The sequence below is a fragment of the Colossoma macropomum genome, unplaced genomic scaffold (assembly GCF_904425465.1).
Source record: "Colossoma macropomum unplaced genomic scaffold, Colossoma_macropomum, whole genome shotgun sequence".
NCBI classification, from domain to species: Eukaryota; Metazoa; Chordata; class Actinopteri; order Characiformes; family Serrasalmidae; genus Colossoma; species Colossoma macropomum.
Window position 1 is genome coordinate 4,696,711 of NW_023494790.1, and position 11,917 is coordinate 4,708,627.

The 11,917-nt window shown below is 41.3% G+C and overlaps 1 protein-coding gene across 1 annotated transcript in view; it reads left to right on the plus strand.

Moving 5' to 3' along the window:
* Positions 1–11,646, plus strand: part of LOC118808932 (zinc finger protein 585A-like) — a 28,957-nt gene extending 17,311 nt beyond the window's left edge. The window contains exons 6-9 of the mRNA XM_036571811.1: positions 53–186; positions 3,353–4,237; positions 7,578–7,710; positions 10,034–11,646. Of these exons, the coding sequence (XP_036427704.1) occupies positions 53–186; positions 3,353–4,237; positions 7,578–7,710; positions 10,034–10,893 (2,012 nt within the window). The 3' untranslated portion in view covers positions 10,894–11,646. The remainder of the gene's footprint in view (positions 1–52; positions 187–3,352; positions 4,238–7,577; positions 7,711–10,033) is intronic.
* The last annotated feature ends 271 nt before the right edge of the window (positions 11,647–11,917 follow it).

Here is an 11,917-nt window from a genome sequence, read left to right on the forward strand (position 1 = left end):
CGGCGTCTTCCAGATCCCTAAAAAATTCCTGCTTTCTTCTCTCCCGATTTAGACCTTTTCTTACCTTCTCCCTTCCCGAATTATGTTTTCGGCTTTTCCAAGACTGGAGGAGATGAAGAAGCTGCTCCAAAGGCACCTCAGGGCTTTCAGAGAGCTGCTGGAGAAGCAGGAGCTGCTCTGCTGAAGGTGAGGAGCTCATCTACACCTCACACACTGATTGTATCATGTGTACAACAAGCCTGAACCCAGTTTCCCATCATTAGAAGCCAGTTCAGCATCAGAATGAGGCGTCGGCCAAATGCCAGTCAGTCCTTGTTGGTGAAACAGTGTTTGGTGGTCGTGTTCAGTCAGTAGAGGTGGGCATATGTAAACAGCAGCCTGTTCTATTAAAGTTCTCTGTGTCATAACTGGAGCTATTTCTCTACTATTAATAACATTTTCCACCCTGTGGGGCTGGGAATTGGTTTAAATGTAGTCGTTGTCATTCATTTAGGGCAGTGGTCTCCATTACTCCTTCTCCTGGAGATCCGCTTTGCTTTAGAGTTTGGTTCCAGTCTGCGTCTAACATGCTCACCATACACTGATCAAGTCCAGTGTAAGGTGGTCTTTATCGTCATTGCTGTAGCGCTGCGTGAGGCTCGTTGCTTACTATGGAGGACCAGATTTGCCAAATTGAAAAATAAATAAAATTAAAAACAAATGACTTAGTAAATTAATATATGAAGTAGAATTGCAAAGAATAATTATGATAAATCTAAAAAAATATATATATATACACAACAGTTAATATATTAATAAATAGAAGCTTACATAATGTCTGCATTTGTTTACATCTATTTAGTAATTTCCCCTTCTCACTCATTTTTGTATTTATTTTTTTAATTATTTGTTTCTTTATTAACATTTTTTGTTTTTTCTATTAATTTATTTTATTAATTTATTTCCATAACTATTAATTTCTCTTTATTTCTGTATTTCCTTGTCCTTATGCTAATAAAGGGGCTGTCAGTCAATGATTGACTCTTCCATGTGGAGGCTGTGGGGACAATTTGCTCCATTTGGCTGCCTCTGCTGATACAGAGGTTGACCCGTAGTGTTAGAACTTTAGAGGAGGTGGTTCATCGTCTTTTTCTGTAAAATTCAGATCACTCAGACATTTGGACACCCTTCTCACATACGGCCTGTGGAGACATCGAGAGTTATTTATCGGCAGGTTTGTCTGTTCGTGGCATTGCAGCTCTTTATGGAGTAAAAGAACAGTTTAATCAGCTCTTCTCCTCCTGGGCTGGATTGCTGAGCCTGAACGTGAAAAACACGCCTCCTCATTATCATATGAGCAAAGAAATACAGAATTAAATAAATAAATTAATGAAAAAAATTAATGAATACACGAATCAATGTATAAAGTGAACAATTGTTCAAAATATAGATATGGAAAAAAATATAAAAATGGCATTAATAAAATAATAAATAATACAGAAATAAATGAATTGAGATATATAACTGCAGAAAAAGGAAATACGTGTATAATTACAATCACAATAAGCAATAAATACTTTTTTTTATTAATTTACTGAGCCTTATTCTTATTTTTAAATTTATTTTTCAATTTGGCAAATCTGGGCCTCCATACTTACAGGACCCTGTAGTTCCTCGTTTGAGCTCTAGATGGAAATACAGACCTTTTGACTTTTATAACTTTTTCACACAGAGTTCGATTTTTACGAATGAAAGAAAAAAACGCACGTCAGGTTTCTAAAGTGAACACACTTATATTAACCCCGTCTTTTGCACCAAGTATGTTGGAAAGTGGTCAGGAATACTCCAGGTGGATATTGGAGAGGGGTCAGGATTAGTCCAGGTGGATGTTAGAGAGGGGTCAGGATTAGTCCAGGTGGATGTTGGAGAGGGATCTAGATTAGTCTAGGTGGATGTTGCAGAAGGGTCAGGATTAGTCCAGGTGGATGTTGGAGAGGGATCTAGATTAGTCCAGGTGGATGTTGCAGAAGGGTCAGGATTAGTCCAGGTGGATGTTGGAGAGGGATCTAGATTAGTCTAGGTGGATGTTGCAGAAGGGTCAGGATTAGTCCAGGTGGATGTTGGAGAGGGATCTAGATTAGTCCAGGTGGATGTTGCAGAAGGGTCAGGATTAGTCCAGGTGGATGTTTGGAAAGCGGTCAGGATTAGTCCAGGTGGATTTTGGAAAGCGGTCAGGATTAGTCCAGGTGGATGTTGGAGAGGGGTCAGGATTAGTCCAGGTGGATGTTGGAGGGGATCTAAAATAGTGCAGATGGATGTTGGAGGGGGTCTTGATCAGTGCAGGTGGATGTTGGAGAGGGTCTAGATTATGGAGCCTCTGGGAAGAAACTGTTCTAGAGTCTGGTGGTGGTGAAGTGGATCTCCTGGAACCTTCTGCCAGATGGCAGGAGGGTGAAAAGGCCATGAGAGGGGTTGGAGGGGTCATCCACAATGCTGGCGGCCTTGTGGATGCAGCGCTTGTGGTAGGAGGTGACAGTGGTGGGTACAGACACCCCAATCTCATCAGCTGTCCCCACAATCCACTGTAGGGTCCTGCGTTCCAAGATGGTGCAGTTCCCAAATCAGTGAGACAGCTTGTCAGGACACTTTCTACTGCCCCCTGTAGAATGTAGAGAGGATGGAAGATGATTCATCTGATCCAGTCAGTCAACTTTTACGTGCAATTGCAGCAGTGTTGACATGTTCTTATCTCCGTGGCTCATGTTGTTGGCCCTGCTCTCTGGATGGGCCAGATGGCCTCCTTTCCTGCATCCTCTGTTGTTTAGTGTGATGCTAACCTAGTGTTGTTTGTTTTTAGGTCACACATCCAGAATAGGGCAGTTAGATCCTCCTCCAAGTACATTCAGTTGTTTTATGTTTTTGCATAATGAGGTGGCTGGTTTTACATGTCCTGGATGAAACACATGCCAGCCCTCAACTTCCCAGGTTGGCAGCTATCATACAGTGGGGGGGTGCTTGGTTAGCAGTTGGACATTGGTAGTGACTAAATTTTCTTTTTTTGTTCTAATTGTATCTATTTTTTTTTGCAACTCACTGGGCTTTAAGATATAAATCCCAATTTTATATTATGCTTTTGCTATTAAATATCGATTTTTTTTATTTTTTTTTAGATGCAAAGAATGTTTTGGACCTGGCTTGTGACTTGCTCACTAACATTTAGCAGGCTGAAAATTTTGATGCTTTATAAGAGCAGTGCTTCACATCAATGACACTGTGTGTTCTTGTTTTTTCTCTTCCTCCTCCAGAAATGTATGACATCCTGGTCTAAGTCCTCTCCTGCACCTACTGTGTATTTGCCTACACAGTGTAAATTTACGTCCACAAACACATCAGGAAACGGTACCAAGAAGAGTACCACACACTGCTGGAGTCAGAAGAGACTGAATGTGAGAATATGGAACCCAGTGCAAGCTCCAGCACTCAGCGAATGTTCTCCAGTTCTCTCCACACAAATGCATCTCGCAAACAAATGAAGACAAATACAGGAAAGACTAAATCTCACCACTGCACAGAGTGCGGGAAGAGTTTCACTCAGCGAGGTCATCTGCGACAGCATCAGCGCATTCACACAGGAGAGAAACCGTTTCACTGCTCGGAGTGCGGCAAGAGTTTTAATCATCCGAGCAGTTTCCAAAGACACCAGCGCACTCATACGGAAGAGAAACCGTATCACTGCTCAGAGTGTGGAAAGAGTTTTAATCAACAGTGTCACCTCCAACTACACCAGCGCGTTCACACCGGAGAGAAACCATATTACTGCTCAGAGTGCGGGAACAGTTTTAACAGTCAGAATAATTTCCACCGACACCAGCGCATCCACACCGGAGAGAAACCATACGACTGCTCAGAGTGCGGGAAGAGCTTTAGAGACAGTGGTTCCCTACAAACACACCGTCGCATTCACACCGGAGAGAAACCGTATCAGTGCTCAGAGTGCGGAAAGAGTTTTAATCAGAACAGTAATCTCCGGACACACCTGCGCATTCACACAGGAGAAAAGCCATACGGCTGCTCAGAGTGTGGGAACAGTTTTGGTGACAGATGTGCTCTCCAGAGACACCAGCAGATCCACACCGGAGAGAAACCGTATTACTGCGCAGAGTGTGGGTGGAGCTTCAGACATTTGAGAACTTTAAAAACACACAAGTGCATTAAGCTCACTCGTGGTGATATTCAAAACAATGATTCTCATGTTTATTATTTCTAGATTAATTGCTCATTTGTAGTTTTTCTGCAGAATTATTTTTCTTGGGTAGAGCCAGACAATTTTTTTGTTTGTACACCGCCTCATTCTTATGCTTTAGAGCAAGGGTGCCCAATCCTGGTCCTGGAGATCTACTACTCTGCAGAGTTAAGCTCTAATCTAAGGGTGTCTTCCCACATGTCCCTGAATACTTGTCCGCACCCAGGACTGATTCTGAGCTTGTTTGGGGAAGGGGCTCATTATCACTGTTTTGCTTTCACACACAGTAATTCATTCCGAACTGTGGATCGATTGTGCAGTTCCACACATCACTTTTCTGTGTGCAGGTTTGCAGAATGATCGGCGCAGCTTTTTATTATTTTCTTTGGATACAAATACCGAAGTGGTGAAGAGCAGCTCTTTCTGTCCACGGCAGTCCTCTCCACCATCACCACACTCGAAAAAAGGAAGTGATGCGATAAGTTGAAGCAGTAACGTTACAAAATGAACCAATCACGCAGCCCCACACGCAGCGCTGGGGGAGGAGAGCTCTCACCAGAGACCACTGATTTCAGGAGGACCAGAGATCGGTTCTTTGTTCCGCTCCTGAGCTCGAAAACGGGTTTCACGCTCGACCAAACGTACTAGAACAAGAACTCACAGAACAAGTGGTCCTGGGTCCGGAAAAAAGCTCTAGCGTGAAAACACCCTAATACACCTGATCCAGGTAATGAAGGCCTTCAGGAGCATCTAAATATTAGAGGAAGATGGATCGGAATTAGAGGAAGTGTTGGATCGGAACTATCCAGAGTGGATATCCAGATATCCTTCAGGACCAGGATTGAGCACCGCTGTTTCAGAGCATGTATGCACATGCAAATAAGATTATTTTTAATCTGAGTTGAAAAACAAGTAGTTAATTTAAGCCATGTTTCAAAAGCTTGCACACGTTGAAAATTTGCTTGTGTCATCTTAGTGGGCACTATGCATAATATGCATAATAGTGGGTACTAAAAACAGTCTGCGTTTGTAAGAAAGGATGCTATATGAAGCTCATTGGGTAGCCAGTATGAATGGTAAAGAAAGCTATACAAATTATACTACATGTTTATAAAGGCCAGTAAATTATACAATAAAATATACAGTAAGTATATTTCTAGTTGTGTATCTGTTTAAAAGAGTGTAAATTGAAAGCAGGCTGTGAAAAGCACCAGCTGAACAGTTTTAGCTTGCAAGATTGTTTAATTGTTTGTCTGCAAATCAATCATAAAATATCTTTTTTCCTTTTTTTTTTTTGTCTCCAATCTAATTTTGCCAGCCAAATCTTTCCCAATGACATGACAAAGCAGCCTTGGTAAACAGTTCTACTTTGCATTATATGACTAACAGGGTTGGGAGGCTTTAAAATGTATTCCAGTACTGATTACTGATTACATGTTAAAAATGACCTAATCCAAAGAATACACTCACAAAATCTGATTACTTTTAGGTGCTTTTAAATTACTTGTCTTGTTAAAGGCATATTAATCAACATTCAAACAAAACTGAGTTATGGGTTTTAACAACTGATATTGCGTATATATAGCATACTGTAGAAGTTAGATGTAGATTTCTTAATAAATAAATTATAACTGCAGTCTTATAATATTGAATGTTTAAAAAATTACTCTTGCACTCACACATACACCGATCAGGCATAACATTCTGACCACCTCCTTGTTTCTGCACTCATTGTCCATTTTATCAGCTCCACTTACTATATAGGTGCACTTTGTAGTTCTACAGTTACAGACTGTAGTCCATCTGTTTCTCTGCATACTTTGTTAGCCTCCTTTTACCCTGTTCTTCAGTGGTCAGGATCCCCATGGACCTTCACAGAGCAGATACTGTTTGGGTGGAGAATTATTCTCAGCACTGTAGTAACACTGATGTGGTGGTGGTGTGTTAGTGTGTGTTCTGCTGGTCTGAGTGGATCAGACACAGCAGTGTTGCTGGAGTTTTTAAACACCTCAGTGTCACTGCTGGACTGAGAATAGTCCACCAACCAAAAATATCCAGCCAATAGTGTCCTGTGGGCAGCATCCTGTGACCACTGATGAAGGACTAGAGGATGACCAACACAAACCGTGCAGCAGCAGATGAGCTATCGTCTCTGACTTTACATCTACAAGGTGGACTGACAAGGTAGGAGTGTCTAATAGAGTGGACAGAGAGTGGACAAAGTGTTTAAAAGTTGTTTTAAGTATTTAAAAACTCCAGCAGCACTGCTGTGTCTGATCCACTCGTAGCAGCACTGCTGTGTCTGATCCACTCGTAGCAGCACTGCTGTGTCTGATCCACTCGTACCAGTACAACACACACCACCACCACCACCACATCAGTGTTACTGCAGTGCGGAGAATGATCCACCACCCAAATAGTACCTGCTCTGTGAGGGTCCATGGGGGTCCTGACCACTGAAGAACAGGGTAAAAGGGGGCTAACAAAGTATGTAGAGAAACAGATGGACTACAGTCTGTAACTGTAGAACTACAAAGTGCACCTATATAGTAAGTGGAGCTGATAAAATGGACAATGAGCATAGAAACAAGGAGGTGGTCATAATGTTATGCCTGATTGGTGTATGAGTAAGTTTTGAATGGATGTCCAGGAATAGAGATGAGCACCAAACTAGAATGAAGTTGAAAATTGCCCAACAGATGACAAAGATGGTTCTTCAAGGATTCCTTAGTAAAGGGAATGGTTCTGTGTAGAACCATGGGTTCTGTGTAGAATCATTGCATGCTCAAATGGTTCTCTGCATGGTGAAATGGTTCTTCAGATTGATGGAGAGTATGTTGTATATAGTTGTATATAACACCAAAAAGAGTTGACATCATAACAACAGAGGAACCCTTTTTGGTGCTTTACAAACATAACACATTGTCCCTCAACCTGAAGAACGATTTTACCATGCAAAGAACCACTTAAGCATGGAATGGTTCTACAAAGAACTCATGGTTCTGAACAGAACCAGTCCCTTTACTAAGGAATCCTTGGCGAACCATCTTTTAAAATAGTGCTCTACAAAATGCTCGTGGTTGCTATGGTGAATTAATGACTTCTCAACTGGCCAAACCAAGCGCGGAGGAGGGGGTTGTCGGAATACGGGTGGGTTTTGAAGAAAAAAAACACCGCGAATTCCGTCGGGCTTCAGTTGCAGTGTGAGCCCCTGGAGCCCACGGGAGGGCGCTAATCCTGTAATTGTGGTTCTCCAACACTAATAAAGTGGCGAAGAAGAAAATCCTGTTCCGATCAGCAGTTCACGGCCTTGTCCAAATTCACAAAAGTTCCTGCTTTCTTTCTCCCTGAAAAGATTCCCCTTTTCCGTTACCCGGATTCTGTTTTCCGTGCTGCCTTACGGGCTGTCCCGAAACCGGAGGAGCTGCTCCAAACCAACCCAACTCAGAGCTTCCTCAGAGCTGCTGGAGGAGCAGGAGCTGCTGAAGGTGAGGATCTTCTACACCTCACACTCTGATACACTGTTTTAATACACTCTCAGAGGAATGGATGGAGAGATGGTCTGTTATAGTAAATATATGTGAAAACAACACAACGAAAAGAACACAAACGCTTAGAAAAACAGGCTTCAGTACAGGCAGTGAGTTCTATATAGAACCATTTCATGCTTAAATGTTATTTTTGCATGGTAAAATGTCTTGAAAATGGTTCATTATAGTACCAAAAAGGGTTTCTTCTAGACTACAAGCTGGATATCATGGCAATAGAACCCTTTTGGTGCTGTGTAGAACCATATACAACACGTTCTCCAATCTTAAGAACGATTTCACCATGCAGAGAATCATTTACATGCTTTGAGTGTTCATGGTTCTATATAGAAACATCTTAAGAACAATCTTTTTTTAAAGATGTAGAACTCATAGTTCTGTAGAACCATTGGCTTTCGTAAAGAATCCTTAAAGAACCATCATTTTCCAGCGTGTACTTTACAGTATGCAAGTTTGATCACCTTTTTATAGCTTTTGAAAATGTTTTCTGCTTTGTTTTTGTCAGATGCAGAGATTTCAGATTTCATAGATAGTAAATACTATATCAAAGTTGGAATATTTAGATTCGAATAGATTAGATTAGATTCAACTTTGTCATTGTGCAGAGTGCAGGTACAGAGCCAGTAAAATGCAATTAGCATCTAATACAGTATTATTTATGTACAAAGTGCAGAAAAGTAACTGTGATAAGCGATGCTGTGGTTACAATATGTACAGTTAAGGATGGTAGAGTGGAAAGAAATATACAACCCCATTTCCAAAGCAAAGTTTGAATGCTGTGCAGAATGTAAATAAAAATAGGATGCAATGATATGCAAATCATGTAAACCATATTTTTAAAAGAATATAGTACAAAAAACAACATATCAAATGTTGAAACTGAGAAATTTTGTTGTTTTTTGAAAAATATATGCCCATTTTGAAATTGATGCCGACAACACATTCCAAACATCTGATATGTTGTCTTTGTACTATTTTCAATCAAGTATAGGGTTTAAATGATTTACACATCATTGCATTTTGTTTTTATTTACATTTTGCACAGACCAGTACAGTTGGGGGTGTGTTTCACAGAGCAGAATTTCTCAACTGGGCCAAAAAACAAGCCTGTCCAATAGAAGAAGAGCTAAGGAACTTTCCTCACCTTTTGGCCTAAGTTACCCAGTTTACTGAGAAATACCCCCCTCCAGGTCACCAGTGAAACCAGCATATGTTGTGTTTTGGATACTTGTCACCTAGCTAAACCAGCACCAGCTCAGCGTAACCAACATAAACCATTCTAGACCAGCTTGGAAATCATGCTGGTCTAATGTTGTCTTTTCAGCAGGGTCACCTACAAAAAAAAAACATTAATGGATTTGTATTTATCATGGTAATCAATTGGACACTCCATCCGGATTAGGATAACCTCCTAATGGCGCACTAAAGGGTGGGAAGAAGTTATGAATAATTACAACTGCAACAGCTGGATTTTTTAAAAACATTGTTTCAAGCATAATACCAGTGAAATTCGCCATCTGGTCTCCTGCCTTCACCAGCTTAATCAGGACAGCAAAGGATGACCCAGCTCTAAACTGTAGTGCAGAAATAAAGAAGAATAATCATCCCACTTTTCCAGCCTGTGGGGCTGAGTACTATTATAATAATGATAATAATGAGAGCTGTAGTATATATAGAGTATATCATCATTATCAATGAAAAGCATCTTCATTTTTGTGTTTATTTTTATTTTTCTACATCATTTGATCACGGCAGCTGCTACATTGAGTGAATGTTTCATGATAATGTACTGTTAGTCCACTTGTCGGGTTTAGAATTACAACGTTCCATCTTCAGTTCAATTTAGAGATACTAAGTGTTACATTTTTTACTGAACAAGCAGATTAAAGCCATCATACAGGGGGAGGAAATGTGACAATTAGTTAGAAATTGGTGATGAGAAAATTGGCTAAATTATCCAGCTAGGCTTAATCATTTTAAAACTGCTTTGTGAAACACACACCGCTTTTACTCCTGATAAAATCCAGGGATCCCCCCCCAACAGACACTTTCTCTGAAGTTTGATTTTTCTGAATATTAGATAAATATCTCAATTGTGTGTCATCATTTTTGCTGCAGTACACAGTGCTTATTTAATGTTTTTTCCCCTTTCCTTCTCCAGAAATGTATGACGTCCTGGTCCAAGCCTTCTTATGCTCCTAGTGTCAACTTGCCTGCACAGTTTAAATTTACCTCCACAAACACGCCAGGAATCAGCTCTAAGAGGAATACCTCACACTGCTGCAATCAGGAGAGACTGGATGTGAGAATATGGAACCCAGCGCAAGCTCCAGCACTCAGCAGATGTTCTCTGGTGCTCTCTGCACTCCCACATATCGCAGACGAACACAGAAAAACGCAGAAAAGAAGAGACCTCACCACTGCTCAGAGTGCGGCCGGAGTTTTGCTCAGCGGTGTCATCTGCAGCAGCATCAGCGCATTCACACAGGAGAGAAACCGTTTCACTGCTCAGAGTGCGGCAAGAGTTTTAATCATCCGAGCAGTTTCCAAAGACACCAGCGCACTCACACGGAAGAGAAACCGTATCACTGCTCAGAGTGCGGCAAGAGCTTTACTCAGCAGTGTCACCTCCAACTACACCAGCGCGTTCACACCGGAGAGAAACCGTATTACTGCTCAGAGTGCGGGAACAGTTTTAACAGTCAGAATAGTCTTCAACGACACCAGCGCATCCACACAGGAGAGAAGCCGTATGACTGCTCAGAGTGCGGGAAGAGCTTTAGAAACAAAGGCAGCCTCCAATTACACCGGCGCATTCACACCGGAGAGAAACCGTATCAGTGCTCAGAGTGCGGAAAGAGTTTTAATCAGATCAGTAATCTCAGATCACACCAGCGCATTCACACTGGAGAGAAACCGTACGACTGCTCGGAGTGCGGGATTAGCTTCGGTGACAGGAGTACCCTCCAGAGACACCAGCAGATCCACACCGGAGAGAAACCGTATTACTGCGCAGAGTGTGGGTGGAGCTTCAGACATTCAAGCACTTTAAAAACACACAAGTGCATTAAACTCACTCGTGGTGATGCTCAAAGCAATGATTCTCATGTTTATTATTTTTGAGTTAACTTTAATCTGTGTTTCAGATATTTTGTAAGAAAAAACTGTAAGGAAAAGAGATCTCTCTCTTAGATGATTTCTATGTCTGTATGACTGTGGGATTATATCCTTGGTCTTCATGGGTCGAACCAGATAAGTTGTTTTCCATTTTTCCACTGTTTTATTGACCTATCAAAGCGTGTGTTCACATGCATGTAGAATTGTGTGATTATTTAAGTAGCAGAACTGAGCTCCCAGACACACCACAAAGCAAGCTCAAAAAATAATAAAGACCAAATATGCAAAAAGGGAAGGACTTACCTAAAGTGTTTCAGCTGGAAAAGACACCCTTTTGCTATTCTCCTTGTCTGATTGCTTTGGCTGTGTTCAGACTGCAGGCAGATTGGATTTGATTTTCAAATTGGGTCTTTTGAGACGACTGTCCGCACTGTTATTTACAAGTCGTCAGATCGGATTTGTGTGTCCAGACATTACCAGCCTAATGACGCAGGCGTCATTGACTATGTAGCTATGCTGCTGACACGGATTTCAAATGCGGATACAGGAGAGTTGGAGGAGCATCATCTCGCCCTCCAAACTCTTCAGAATTCTCTTCATAATCATGAATCTTTGGAGCTCTTCTTGAATCCCAGCATTTCATGACTCTGGATTTGACATTGTTGTTGTTTGTCACGTTACAAATGACACAAAAGACACTTTGAAATCCGATACTGGGACTTCAAATGTGGTTTGGATCTGATTTGCAATCATATCGTGTATTTTGATGTCCAGACTATCAAAAACCTATCTGGATTCAATCTTGGTATGACAAAAATTGGATTTGGGCTGGCAGTCTGAACATAGTCTTTGACCCTGTTTACACCTGGTCTCTTCATGTGTCTAGTATCTGGATTGTTTCCTGATAAGATTTTAGCCACATGCATTTACACTTGGTAGTCAAATGTGTCTCCGGTTAGTTGGACTGAAATCCAATTGCTGTGTGGGACGGAATATGCAAATCTGCTTGTTACGCGGCAGCCAATTACCA